We start from the raw sequence: 14,074 nt of genomic DNA on the forward strand, positions 1-14,074 counted from the left end.
AAAGGAAAAGGGGCTTCTTCTATCGTGCAGCCCCCATGGTAACTGCAATCGCTGATGAAGCAACCCGTGGGAGACCAGGATGACAGGAATGGTCGTAAAGAAGAATGAACTGGTTCAGAGTCCTTCCCACTTGGGAAAATGCTGATCTAGTCAAGTTCAGTCCGAGTGGGGGCATTAGTTACCCAGCTAAGAACTGTTTATTGGGGCAGGAGCTCAAGTTTGTCTGGTTTGGCTCTTGTCTGATCTCTTTCCCACACAGAAGCGTCTTCTGCTGTTCTTAGTGCTCCTCAGCTATAGAGCTTGGCATTACCAAGCAATTGTCATAACAGTACTTAGAGGGTGTCTGTGAGAATCCAGCATAGTCTTATGGGATCCCTTTATGTATAAATCAGATGCCATCCTGACTGACGGTTTATGCAATCATGTCTTTAATAGTGAGGGGCTCTCTGAGGCAAGGTCATTTCTTTTTTTGTATTCTACATACTTAATTTTAGGACTTAAGCCCTAAATATTGGCTAAGTCATAGCGAATCATATATCTCACCCTGAAATTTTAAGTCAGCAAGAAACTATAAAATCTTAGCAAGTGATTTTTAATGTTTAAAAATTTTTTAATTTTTTTGAAATTATCACATAATAACATTATTTCTCCTTTCTCGTTCATCCCCCCCAAACACTCCAATCTGTTCCCCAACTCTCTTTCAAGTTGGTGGTCCCTCGGTCCACCAGTGTAGACATTTAAATCCTAAGACGTGGTAGCTTTTTTTTTTTCTTTTTTTTTTTACTTGAAAGGAGAGATTTCTTTTCTAGTCTTGACAATGAATCCTAAAGCTACTTCTGGCTACCCTCTGGTCTCAGTTGTAAATTGTACTGAACACAACTTTAGCCTCCTCACACCCTAACAGCTAATATCATCTTTTGTAATTAATTAGACCATTCAATGGTCAAAAAACAATCACAAAATTATTTTAAAACAACAAACAACCGCTGGTGTCATGTCTTAAGTTGCTTTGGCTATGTCTGATATGACTTTGATATTGCTGTGTTTATTTTCCCTTATTAAATGGATGTCAGTGACATCTACAAAAAGAAGAAGACTAATATTGTCTCTTTTAACATGCAAGTTGAGAGATTTGCCTATGAGTATTAAAGATGCTATTTTGGTGACTCAGAGACATTGCAGAGTTAGTTGTTTTTTTAAGTCAGGCCACTGTAGGCAAGGTCCCATAAGCTAGGAAATGAGTTAGAAGGGAAAGGAGAAGCTCAAGATACTATGACAAGAGGCGCAACAATGGATACTTCGATATGTCATATGACTTGAAATGATCTGTCAACTGGACAAGAGAGTTGCCTCTTCTATTAGTACATTCAAACATCAGCAGAAAAAGAAAACAACCTTCATTTTGCTTCTTATGGAGATTTATTGTTTTTAATAATGCCACTTTTCAGAAGAATAGTCATGTGCTCACTTAGACAGGCTGACGAAGTGAATACTCATATGTAATACAAAATGCCTTTCAGGTTGTAAGTTAAGACATAGATAGTGCAGGGACAGGTCAATCAAATGCCCACAGCAGACAGCAAACCCAAGCCTCCTTTTCCCATCACCTGGCTCTCATTTTGCACCAAAGAACCCACAATGGAAAGCTGGCAAAACACAGAACACAGATGGCTACCGACTGACATGAAAAGTAAATTTTATTAAACATGTTTACATACATGAATGGGAAGTTCATTTAAAAGCACAGGGGAGTGTTAAGACAAGTGGTCAAAATAGAAAGATACTACCCAATTAGAATCAGTTGGTTGTTGGCCACTAAGACAGAACAGAATCTAGTAGAAGTGCACCAATTGCTTCCGTTCTTCCTGCACAGCATGGTGAGTGGTGGTCAATCTGGGCCCTGTGGAATGGTGGGCAGGTAATTCTGACATGTGTAAATAATAATAATAAAGAATTCACTTGGTGCAGGCAGTATGTCTATGGAATAAAACCTAGTGTGTACACAGTGTCTACATGTGTTACAGCCCCACAGGAGGAATCTACACCAAAATATTTATTAGAAGGAATTTGGTCCGTACTACATCACGTTTTTCCAGAGGGTAAAAAATAAAGTCCATCTATAGACATTTCATCCCAGACCCACATACTGAGTCTGGCTAAAACCTGCAAAATGTCTATAACAAAAATGGATGGCTTAGATTTCTTGGTTATTTCAGTATAGTAATTAACGAGCAAACTGTACAAGTACATGCAACATACAAGCTGGCCTATGTGGAGCTAACATACATTATTAAATAACCATTTGTCTCTTTGCTTTTTTTTTCTTTCTTTTTTCATATGTTTTTTATACAAAATGTGCATGCAGCTTTGAACAGCTCCAAGTCATGCTGCTCTAACTGTGAAATCACAAAAGTTGAACTCGTAAAAGGAGGGAGAGCATATGGATGCAGCTACAGGGCCAGGTACCTGCAGCACATACACAGAAGGTCACAAGGGAAATCCAAGGCCAAGAAGACCCAAATCAAGAATATGCAAATTAGAATTTGACTGTATTCTTTTTCTTTCCCCGAAGATATTGTGCATTAAAAAAAAAAATCAAGCTTTGTGCTTGCATTGACCTTAAAGAAATGTAAACTAAAACCCAATAAAACATCAGTGTAGTGCAGAGTATATTAACCGGAATTTCCAGTGCAATATTGAACAGCTCACACCACGCTCTGTCCAGGGCAGATAGGAGAGTCTACACTGTGGCATGGCTGAGCTTAAACTGTCTTGGGCTCAAATCCACTATTAGCCACCATTTTGGGAAACTGAAACAATTGTTTATACACGTGAGCAGTTTTTTTCTTTTGTTATCAGGAAATAAAAGGAATCTCAAAAAGGGTTTCCAAAGCACTGTTGTTGGTTAGCCTTCATCCCCAGCATTCGTTGCAGATCGACTTGGAAGTCTTCCATGCCAAACAATGGAAAACATAAACAAATTATCTGGAATGCACACAGATATGCTCTTTACTGGAAAAAAAAATGATCCTGTGACTATTAGTTTGGAAGGTGAATTTTTTTGGGGGGATGGGGAGGTTGCACATACAAGACTTGGAAGAACTGGGAACTGGCCGTCAGTGATACCCTTCCATGGCTTCACCACGCCCAGCTTTGAAAAACTTTGGGGAAAATGCTACAGAGACTGCTTCAGCCCTTTTTGGTGCTTTTGGAAAAAGAAAGGAAGGGTCTCTGTTAATACCACTAATCCTGATATGACAAAGCAAAGGAAAACAAAGACAAAAAAAACAAAACACTAGTGGAGAAAACAAACACAGTGAAGACAGAGAAACAGACAACGAAAGAAATAGCCAACAGTACACAGGTAACTAAAGCACAGAGAAGAACTAAACAACCTCAAACACTAGGGAAATAACACTGCTTGTGGTCTGTGCAGAAATCTGTGAAGTACACCTTTTCACAGAGTGAGAGTTTCCAGTTTGTTGAATTTGGTGCGTGTGTGTGTGTGTGTGTGTGTGTGTGTGTGTGTGTGTGTGTGTGTTTGTGTGTGTGTGTGTAGTTGACGTCTCATCCTTTTCTATCTGCAAGAAGTGTCAGTGACTCTCACTAGCATGTCCATTCTTACTGCAATTTGATAGACTGCCTTGTTCTGTCAGTATGAAGCCATGTTTTAAACAACAATTGGGACACATTATCGAAGAAACTACTACAGGCAAAACACAAGTTGATTGTCTGTCTCCAACAATGCTCTTGATCATGAAATATCTGGTTCTGATAATTATCCTGAAGTGTAGAGTTTGGCTGGAAGGCTAGGAGTTGACTATGACCGGATGCAGGGAGGCCCAGTGGAACTTTCCAGAGATGATTGGGAAGCTCGCCTGGTCAGGGGAGTGAGTGTGGGATCTACCAGTGATGATGGAGGGAACAATTTATACCATCCAATCACCATGCTGGACAGATCAAGTTCTTCCAACAAGATTTGAGCCACGCCCATAAAGCATTTGTGGTCCATTCTTCCATAGTCACCCCAGACAATCACCTGCAGACAGAGAAATGCAATGTGATTTGATCTTCCTTTTTCCACATGTGAGGGGATCAAATCTCCCATTCTGTCCAAGTGTGGAGTAGGAAAAGGTTAAGAAACACGAATATCTAAGAGCAAGCATGCAAACATATCAAGTAATGCTCAATCAATTATCATCATTTTTGTCATGGTATTGATCTCTCTGTATCTGTCATCTATTTATATCTACATTCATATCTATATATTCGTGTAAATCAGAATTGATCTTCTGTGACTTTTTTTATAATAAACAATGGTGAAGCTATAGACATACAAAAATTAAAACCTTTAAATCTAGGAGGGCAAAAGAGAAATCTGACTAAGGGTGCAATGAAGTACATTTCCAATGGCTTCTGCAAGCAATGTGAGAACACACACACACACACACACACACACACACACACACACACACTTCTTTTAAATTATAGAATTGTTAGTGAAAGAGAAGATGGAAAAATAATTGAAGGCGGTGTCTCCTGAGGATTTGCTTGACAGCTGTGTTTACTCAGGTGAATAGTGAGCAAGAGAGCTCACAGACACTTACTACTATAAACTACACTGGTGTCAGAAAAGCCTTCCATCACACATATTCTTGGAGTCTGTGTACTAACCCTGGGGTCATCTACAAAGGTTTAGTACTGAACCATTCACATGCTTTGCACACCGAAGGGTGTGAACCCTACTTTCTCAATGTACTATTACCCTGACAACTTAATGAATTTCTGTAATCCTAAAATATATATTTTTTTACAATAGAAACAATGATGTTCAGGGCACAAAGTCACTAGAAACTTTGAGAGAAATAAACATGGAAATATCTAACATAATCAAGCTATGTGCTGGCCTCTATTCTCTTTCTTCTACATTATGCCATCTTGTAGATCATGTCTGATATTAAGTAATGATCAATCACTATTGTTAGCATTTTTTGCCATGGTATGTATGTATGTGTGTGTGTGTGTGTGTGTGTGTGTGTGTGTGTGTGTGTGTATCTACCTATCTTCTACCATGCTTCTACTTACCATGAGTATTACCTAATATCTAACTCTGTATCATCTATCTTCCATACAGCTATGTACCAAGATGAGAAAAAATATTACAAAAAGGCCAATGTTTGGAGAGGACAGACACAAGGAGGAAAAGAGAAAGATGTTGATTTATATTTTCCACTGCACACATTGGATATTGTTAACACCATACATACTCTATTATAAGTTGACCATTTTCTATCTTTTTTCTCGAGGACATTAATAAGCTAGGCTTTACTGAGTTGATTTTCTTATACTCTTCATGTCTTTAATTGAGCTGATAGCTATCGCCATGTAATTAGCCAAGCAAAGTCTTACTGACCTGAAGAACTTTACCCTGTGGACTTTCATCAAAAACCAGGGACTGCTGATACAAGGGATCTAGAGTTTTTCGTGCGATTCTTGTCTTCTTTTTGGCAATGCAGGCTCCATTTTCCAAAAGATAAACTTTGACGTAGGGAGCTAGACAAAGATGGGTAGACATGGAAGAAAGCACTGTTCGAATTCTATTTTTATTAGTTGATGCCTTTTGGGGAATTGGAGATTCTTATTAGATGTATCATAAACATTTTTGTACATTCCCATCACACTAAAGGCTCTGCTCCTTACAATCCATAAATACACACCACTATTGTGTCTTTCCTCATATCAAGTAAATGTTCACACATTGGTCTTGGCTCATTTATTTGAGTCAGAATTGGCATAACAGTGGAGGTAAACATCTTAAGCCTCATGCTTTCTTATGTGGTTCTAAGAATGCAGAAGAAAAATTAACACAAGAAGAGGCTATAATTATTTTAAAGAATTACAGCATTTCCCTAGTACTTTTCAACAGAATAATTATGTGAAGAAAACCCAGATCCATTTTTATAAAATCAAGGATCACAGAAAATTCATTTTAATCAGTCAACTGATGCAAAAATCAAGCTTGTAAGATTCGAATGCATTCTTTTCTCGCACTTCTTTCTAAGATCAAACATAAACCTAAAGGGATAAAATTTCCAATATTTTTCTTATGTAAGTCTTGCTCAGGGTCTGGAGAGATGGCTCAATAGTTTCGAGCACATACTCTTGCAGAAGACCTGGGATCAGCTCCCAGCACTCACATGGCAGCTCACAGCAGTCTATTAGTCATATTCCAAGAAATCCAGTGGCCTCTGCTGGCCCCTATGAGCTCTGCATGAACGTATATATGCACAGATAAATAGCTATACACACAACAGTTAAACTAAATACACCTTCAGTGCTACTTTTCCTTACCGGGTGTAGACTTGGAGCCAGGTTTTTGTGTAAGGCTCCGGGCTCTGATAACTTCAACCTCCAACTGACCCTTCTTATCCTCCATCCCAATTTGGATATCACCTGTACGTGGAGACAAAACAAAACCGTCAGCTTCTGCTCAAGTCATGAGATGAGGCAAAACGGTGGAGGAAGTCTGACAGATGCTGCACTGCCGTCCCCATGATGGATGGTAGAGGATTGCTGACATGCACACTCCTTTCAACTCTACATTTCTTCTCAGGTTACAAAGTAATTTCTAAAGTATTTTTAATTACTTCTGATAGTCCACCTTTATTTTCTATAGCATTTAGCTAATTTTTGGGGTGTGTGTGTGTGTGTGTGTGTGTGTGTGTGTGTGTGTGTGTGTGTGTGCATGCGCCTATGTCTCTATAGGTGTGTGCACTTCTGATGTCAGGGATCAAATTCAGGTCTTTGTCATTGCATTCTGCCTTGTTTCAGACAGTGTCTTTCCTTTGCCACTGTGTCCTGACTCAGGCTCCTATTTCACATCTGGAGCAATAGGATGACAGATTTGTCGTCCAGCTGAGCTTATGTCAGGTTCGGGGGATTCACACTTGGGTCCCTATACTTTCATGGCTATTGCTTTACCCATGTAGCCATCTCCCCAACTCAACTTCCTTTGTTTGGCATTCTATAGCTATCCATTAATGTTGACATGCAGTCTAACTTTTAAAAATATTTACCATATTTTTTGGACCATAAGACGCACTTCCCCCCCCCCCCCCGCAAAAGTGGGGTGGGGGTGGGGATGGAATTATGGGTTAGGAGGCAAACTGTTGTTGGAATGTATTGTATGATAGACGAATCTATTTTGTTAAAACTCTTTCAGTTTGGGAATCTTCTTAATGATTGCATTTCAAAATGTGCCTTGTACCATTCACCCTCTTCCCTTGTTCTGTAGCAATGGTTATACATATATCAGAACCATTTTCATTCCCTTTCCTTACATTCCGGTTTATACTTTCCATTCTTCTCTTTCTGCAATTGATTCTGAATACCATTTTATGGCTTATCTTTTAGTTAATCAATTTTCTCCCTAGCTTTCCCTAATTAGGCATCCACTTCTTATGGTAATTACATTTCTCAGTTCCAGAAAACTCAGTTTTTTTCCCCATAACTTTTCATTATTTATTATACTTCACGGTCTTATCCTTTTAGCTCTTTGAGCCGCATAATCTTTTAAAGATTTATTTTTATTTTCTATATGTGTGTCTCCATGTGCGCATGCCCTGTGTGGAGTGTCTGTGAGATCATAGGAAGGTGTTGGATTCCCTGGAACTCTCATTAGAATCACTTGACATGGGTGCTGAGAACGAGGGTCTTTTGGGAGAGCAGCAGCAAGTGCTCTTAACCCCTGACATCTCAAATTTCCTTCAGTCTAACTATTAACTTTAATGTGTGGACTCAGTTTGAGTTGGTTTCTATTTTCTGCTGCTTTTGCATTTAAGATAAATCTTTCCTTTTTCTTATTCTCCCAGTTTATCTCTGCTTGGTATCTGGTGACTGTATTTAGAATATTGATTTTAGAAAAAGATGATAATGTGTCTCCATTTTTTTTCCAGAAATGATTTCTTTCTATAAACTGATATATCCCTGTGAACTGTGCGCACTCCATTTCTGATCACTTTAATGAATAAGTTAGGTGGTTGTAATTGCCAATCCTAGAGATTCCTCTGTTTACATCCATGTGACCTATATTTTTCAGAGTAGAGGCAGACCATTTAATCTGAACAATGAACAAGGGTGCGCAACTAGAGTGACTCAGATTTTTAACCTCCAATTTTTGTAAGAAAAACAATTCCACCAGTGGAAGAGAAATCCCAAATAAAGGCTCCCTGGAGGCATCTGTCCTCTGTCGGAAACTGTAAACTGTCCTTCAGGTGGACAGTTAGCTATGGGTTTGACGAGAATCCCAGCTCATCTACAATGAAGCCCCATAGCCATCCTTCTTCCAAGCAATTACTGTTGATTTTGTTCTTTACGCTTGTGTCTTGTGAATCATAAGATAGAGCGGTGTTGTGTTCCTTCAATGTCATTTACGCTTTATGTTTGAGAATAGTAACTTGTTTTTCATTTGTGATACTACTGTGCAGTTTTAAATGACCATGTCAAATGACCAGAATGATAATCCTTACCCATGGCAGGGGTAGCGAGGGTTTGACGGCCAACAAGCTGGGCTGGCCCCAATCCATCAAGAAAATCGCTGAACTGACTGTCCGGTCCTACGCGAACTCCAGGAAATATTAAGCTACAGGGAACAAATAAGAGCAAAACAAAATTAGATTTCTCTTCTTGCTAGTTTCTCTTTAGGTCGTTCTGGTCAGCAGACAGATTCCCCGGTTGATAGTTTGTTTACTCTTCATTCATGTTACCTATGAAAGAAGCATAGGAAGCCCAATACTAATTGAGAGGAGGTTTAAAATGGACTTGACGGCCTGAGGCTCCATACAGGAGGACCCGTTATAAGTTTTTACTATGTCAGTTGCTGAAGATATTTATAATTTAATATCATTTATTTTACATGTTTATTCACGAACATTTTTAAAAGCTTCTAATATATTTAATGAATATTATAGGATAGTACAACATATTTCAGGTCTTCATTTTTGAAATTTTGTATTTATTACTGTTTAGTGTGTGTGCATATGTGTGATATAAGGTGTGTGTGTGTGTGTGTGTGTGTGTGTGTGTGTGTGTGTGTGAAGTCAGGCAAATGCCATGGCTGAGTACAGAGGTTAGAGGACAACCTTGAGGAAGCAGTTTTCTCACTTCCCCTTTATGTCAGCGTCAAGCCCGGGTCATCAGACACACTCCTGAACTATGAAGTTATCTTGCAGACCATAGTTTATTCAGAGTTGGATTGTTTTCAAGGCAGCAAGAATGGCTGGATGACAAGCGTGTAGGTGGTTTGCTATTGAAACCCACCAAACATGTATAGTGCTTACTTAGAAGCATTCCCTCTGATAAAATCCAGTCTTAACCCAAAAGTTTCTAACTATAGAAAAATACAGATTTGGATAAGTAACTACACAAATTAGTAATAGTTCTCATAAATAAGGAAAGTGTCTTTATACTTCCAGAATCAACCCATTTTATACTAAAAAAAAAAAAAACTTTACTTAGAAAAATGAGGTAGAGCCTGCTGTTTTTCCCCATCTGAGGAAAAAAATGAATTAGTTGTATTTTAAAGACAGAAAACTGTAAGTTGCTTGTGTGTAAAACATGTCGGGTTTATAGCATCATACAGCTCAGAACCGTTTGGAGAGAAACTGAGATATCAGAAATCAGTTTCTCGCTGCTAAATTTTCATTCAGGTTCTGGTGGCAGAGTTAGGCCGTACGCTTGCAATATGAAAGACTTCATTAAATGTGGCATTTCTCTACTATCTGTTCAGTGAAGGACCTCACTTTATTCCCTTGACAGACTGGAACAGGTGCAGGGATATGTCCGCAGGTGTTTCCAGGATGTCGGGTTGGTTTGAAACAGGTGGGGAAGCTTCTGGTTACATGAATAAGCGACACAGTAGAAAGTCCTGAACGGTCCATATTTTTAAGCCACATGCTGCGAGATGCCACTTACTTTCCCTCCGAGCTATAACTGTTGATGCTGCCATCTGTGGACTCCCGGCTTGGCTGCCTCACCATCTTCCGCATTTCGGCCGCCATCCCCGTTTCTGTACTCCTCTGGATGGTACTTTTTAACTTCTTGTGGCCCGACTCTGATAAGAGAGAAGAGAAACAAGAACCAAGTTTCATTTAGCCATTTTTTCCTTTTCTTTTCTTTCTCTTTTTGTCCCGAATTGCAATTGGCTCTGCAAAAGCAATAGTTACTTTTCACTAACATTAAATGTTTAGTAAGAACAGCCACGGCTGAAGAGAATAATCTGATTTATTAAATCTCTTCCTGAAGAGTACTATCATTGAGAGGGTAAGCAGTAGGTAAAACAGGCCGACACAACTCCACGGATGGCCTGATTCTCGGTGAACAGAAGTGACTATTGTAGACCCGTTATGGCAACTGCACTGAAATGAATCCTGCCTCTGGCACTGAGCTGTTACCTGGGAAATGATCCTGAGCAAATTAACAGGTTCCGCCTAATCTGAAGCAACCCAACTGTGTGGAAGCAGACTAAAAGGAAGGGACCATCTCCTACAAAAGCGAGCAGACATCTCAAAAGGAAAAACCCTACAGCACTGGCACTTCCGGGTATCATCAACAGTCATATAAAGGAAGAGTAGGTCTTTAGTTTCTTTGATGGCGTTTACAATGCCTTAGTTTACACTATTTTAAACTGGGATGGAGTACCGGCCACCTAGTTAGGAAGAGCAGGTCTAAATTACCTTTATTCTAAGGGAGCACAACTGTCTCTGACCTTCTGATTCAGCTATAGTAACCACCCGACATTTTGGGAGTGGGATGAGTATCCATCTGTACTTTAGGCTAGCTCATCAATTTCATTTCAGTTTTTCTTTAAGATAAAGATTTGGTCCTTTTTTTTTTTTTTGTGGCCCCAGCCATCTTTGAGCTCCTAGCTTTCCTGCCTCAGCCACCATGTGCAGGAATTATAAGTATGTGCGACCATGCTGAACTCATTTCAGTTGTTTACAAACCATAAACACAAAAAATTTTGACTTGATTGTTCATATGATCACGATCAATGCCAACAGGTAAGACAAACTCCTAAGCTGTTTTTCATAGACATGTTACATGTGCTTTTGCTTTTTTGTGTTGTATCATTTAAGACACATTAGAAATCTATAAGTAATTCCTGTGTATAAAATATGCACTTACATAAAATTTTCATTTCCTGTTATCTTACACAAATGCAGGTATCCTCTTAAATATGTCATATAAGAGGTTTTACCCTCTCCTTTTGTTCACTTTATCTCTTTTTAAATCGTATAACCAAAGACATAATAGACTTGATTCTCTACATATTCTGATAGATGTTTTGATAGGCTTATTACATTTTTACTGTTTCACTTTTTTGTTGCCATTTTATAAAGCCAATGCATATATTTTACAAAGTGTTCAAATATAACAGAAATAGCATTGAAGAGAGTCATTACTGCCTTATTTTACTTTAATATTATTCTTTTCTTGTGCTAAAAATCTTCTATCTACTTGCTGCTGTTTGGCAGCTAAATCAATATCTAGGAGTGAGGACGCCATGTGAGTGCTGTTTAGTGCCACCTCTCTCATCTAGAAGGGCCTCTTGAAACTCAACAATGGGACATTATAAACTCTAGTCTGCAATTTTCTCATTCCATTCAAGATAACACACTAAAACGATGCCGTTCCACCATTAGACAGCCATGAAGATTCCAAACTAAACCACATCTTATGAGCATTCCGGTAATTATAGGGAATTTTTTATAGAATAAGTTCCTAGAAAATGCAATGCTAGTGATCTTCATTGTGACTTCTAAATTGCCCATCAAAAAAGAATGTGACCGTTATACTGCTGCCAGTACTCATATAGATGTCCCAGTTTCCTACCTGAAAATCAGAAGTTCTTTTCTTTCCCTTCAGGTCTCTGGTCTTTCCCTTGTGACTTGTTTTTCTGGAATATGCATACTTACTGAGGGCAAGAACTTCATTCATGGTACTGAAAAAGCTGCTGGTGTTTATATATGCTATGCCGACTGCTTAGGTGGAATTCATTCAGAAAATCAGTGTGTTCTTAGAACATCCTTCATTCATATGGACTTATTGGGTAGATTCAACTTCAGAGATAGGAGAAACCCATTGGTATACAAGCTGAATATTCTAACCTAAAAAAATCAAAACCATCACTACCTCAAAAGTCCCAAATTTCTTGGGTTATGAGATTATGTCACAAGAAAAATAATCCTCCTGTGGTAGTTTGTAATCAAAGTATATGTGGAGTTAAAAGCTTCTGGCGTAGGGAAAATCCTCTTTCTTTAAGGATGTGGCCCCTGGTATGTTAACCATTCTCCAGATAATAGCCCACACTGTGAGCATACGAGCAGCAAGAAGGTCAGTGGGCTAAAAAAAACCAAAAAACCAAAACACACACACAAACACACACACACACATACACACACACACACACACACACACACACACACACACACACACACACACCACAAAAACAGAGAAAGCATGAAGTTGAAGAGGAGGGAGGAAAATACCAGCGTGGAGTACCAATTCATAATCAAAAGAGTTTTGTCGGGTCACTGTAAATGGTGAGACTCTAATGGGAGCTGAAGGAAAAACTGTTAGGAGGATCAGTGATGAGAAGTATAGAGCTCGCATAATTTTCATTTGCTATTTCATCCACCCTTCAATCCAGTAATTCCTTCTTAAGAACTTCTTATGGTCACACTCAATTCTAGGCCCTAGCGACATAAAAAAATGTTCTGCTACCATGAAGACTACATTGTATTTTGTGTACATAAGGGAAAATAATGAAGATACATTATTGGTGGCAATAGGTGCTATGGTTTAAACACTAGACAGAGTAAGAACAGATAGTGATGGGGCCGAGCAGCAATGGTTTCATTTGAAAAGCCAAGAGGGAAAAGGGAAGTTCCATACAGTAGGGTAGGTTCTGGTACCAGCAGTAAGGATGCTGAACACACTGGTGGCTGGTGATACAATGATGGTTGTCCTTTCAGTGGCTCACAGGTCCTTGAGCTCCTCTTTCTTTCGGTTTTCTGATGATGTTGACTTTGTCCCAGAGACTCTGTTGCCACAGATCTCAGGACTCCTGTGGGTGTCTGGCTATCCAGATGACTAGCCAAACCTGATCTTTCCCCCTGCAACTCCTAAACACAGGTTCAAACAATTTAGACATTTAATATTTGCTGCATATTTAACATTTATTGCATATTTGCTTGATGAATGTAAAGAAAGTCTTCAGAAATAAATAACTTTTATTAATTATTCTTTCACTGGCAAATGGTGTGTGTGTGTGTGTGTGTGTGTGTGTGTGTGTGTGTGTGTGTGTGCGTGTGTGTGTGTGTGAGACCTAAGTGCTCTGCCCACTGATGTCAGAGGAAGGAGTTAGATTCCTGTGAACTGGATTTGTAGGCAGTTGTGTGGCTACAGGCACTCAGAGTTCAACTCATGTCTTCTAAGAGACAAGTATGAAATCCTAACTTATGAACCATACTCCAATCCTAACTTGTTTCTGCCTTTAAACTCAGGTATGAATTCTTCTAAAAGCAGGGTAAACCTACAGAGTATTTCTAGGACAATTTCAAACTCAAAAGTTTTCAGATTGTATATGTTATAGACTCTGGAAAAAAGAAAGAAAAATACATTTGAGGAGTAAGCTATTTAAGCTTTTATATCCACCCAGCCCTGTAAACTTGAATAATACTTTTATAATTTTTAAACTTCACTTATTTCTTTAGGTGGGAGCTGCCCAAAGAACTGACACCCACCTGTTGCTTTATTTATATCAATGTCACTGAAAAGAATGCCATTAGCCTGAGCCTTAGAAAGGCCTGGAGGGAAGCTAAATAAACAGTTCCAGCTTTGAATCTGCTTTGTTTAGATTCATAAGGACTTAATATTAATTTAGGATGGAAGATTTGGAGGGATTATTGTCTTATGTGCATGAAGGTCATAAATATGGAGAAAGAGAATTCATGCAACACAGCAGATTTGGCCATGAACCCAGAGAGAAAGCTTTGCCATAACAGGGCACATA

The 14,074-nt window shown here is 38.9% G+C and overlaps 1 protein-coding gene across 47 annotated transcripts in view; it reads right to left on the reverse strand.

Moving 5' to 3' along the window:
- Positions 1-1,679: 1,679 nt before the first annotated feature.
- Positions 1,680-14,074, reverse strand: part of RIMS1 (regulating synaptic membrane exocytosis 1) — a 487,053-nt gene continuing 474,658 nt past the window's right edge. For all 47 annotated transcript variants that reach the window (XM_084753104.1, XM_084753101.1, XM_084753098.1 and 44 more), the window contains 5 exons: positions 9,973-10,111; positions 8,529-8,641; positions 6,352-6,453; positions 5,414-5,553; positions 1,680-4,039 (listed from right to left, as the gene is read on the reverse strand). In XM_084753104.1, the coding sequence (XP_084609230.1) occupies positions 3,821-4,039; positions 5,414-5,553; positions 6,352-6,453; positions 8,529-8,641; positions 9,973-10,111 (713 nt within the window). In that variant the 3' untranslated portion in view covers positions 1,680-3,820. The remainder of the gene's footprint in view (positions 4,040-5,413; positions 5,554-6,351; positions 6,454-8,528; positions 8,642-9,972; positions 10,112-14,074) is intronic.

The sequence above is a fragment of the Acomys minous genome (genome assembly GCF_964271855.1).
Source record: "Acomys minous genome assembly, chromosome: 13".
In the NCBI taxonomy this organism is placed as follows: domain Eukaryota; kingdom Metazoa; phylum Chordata; class Mammalia; order Rodentia; family Muridae; genus Acomys; species Acomys minous.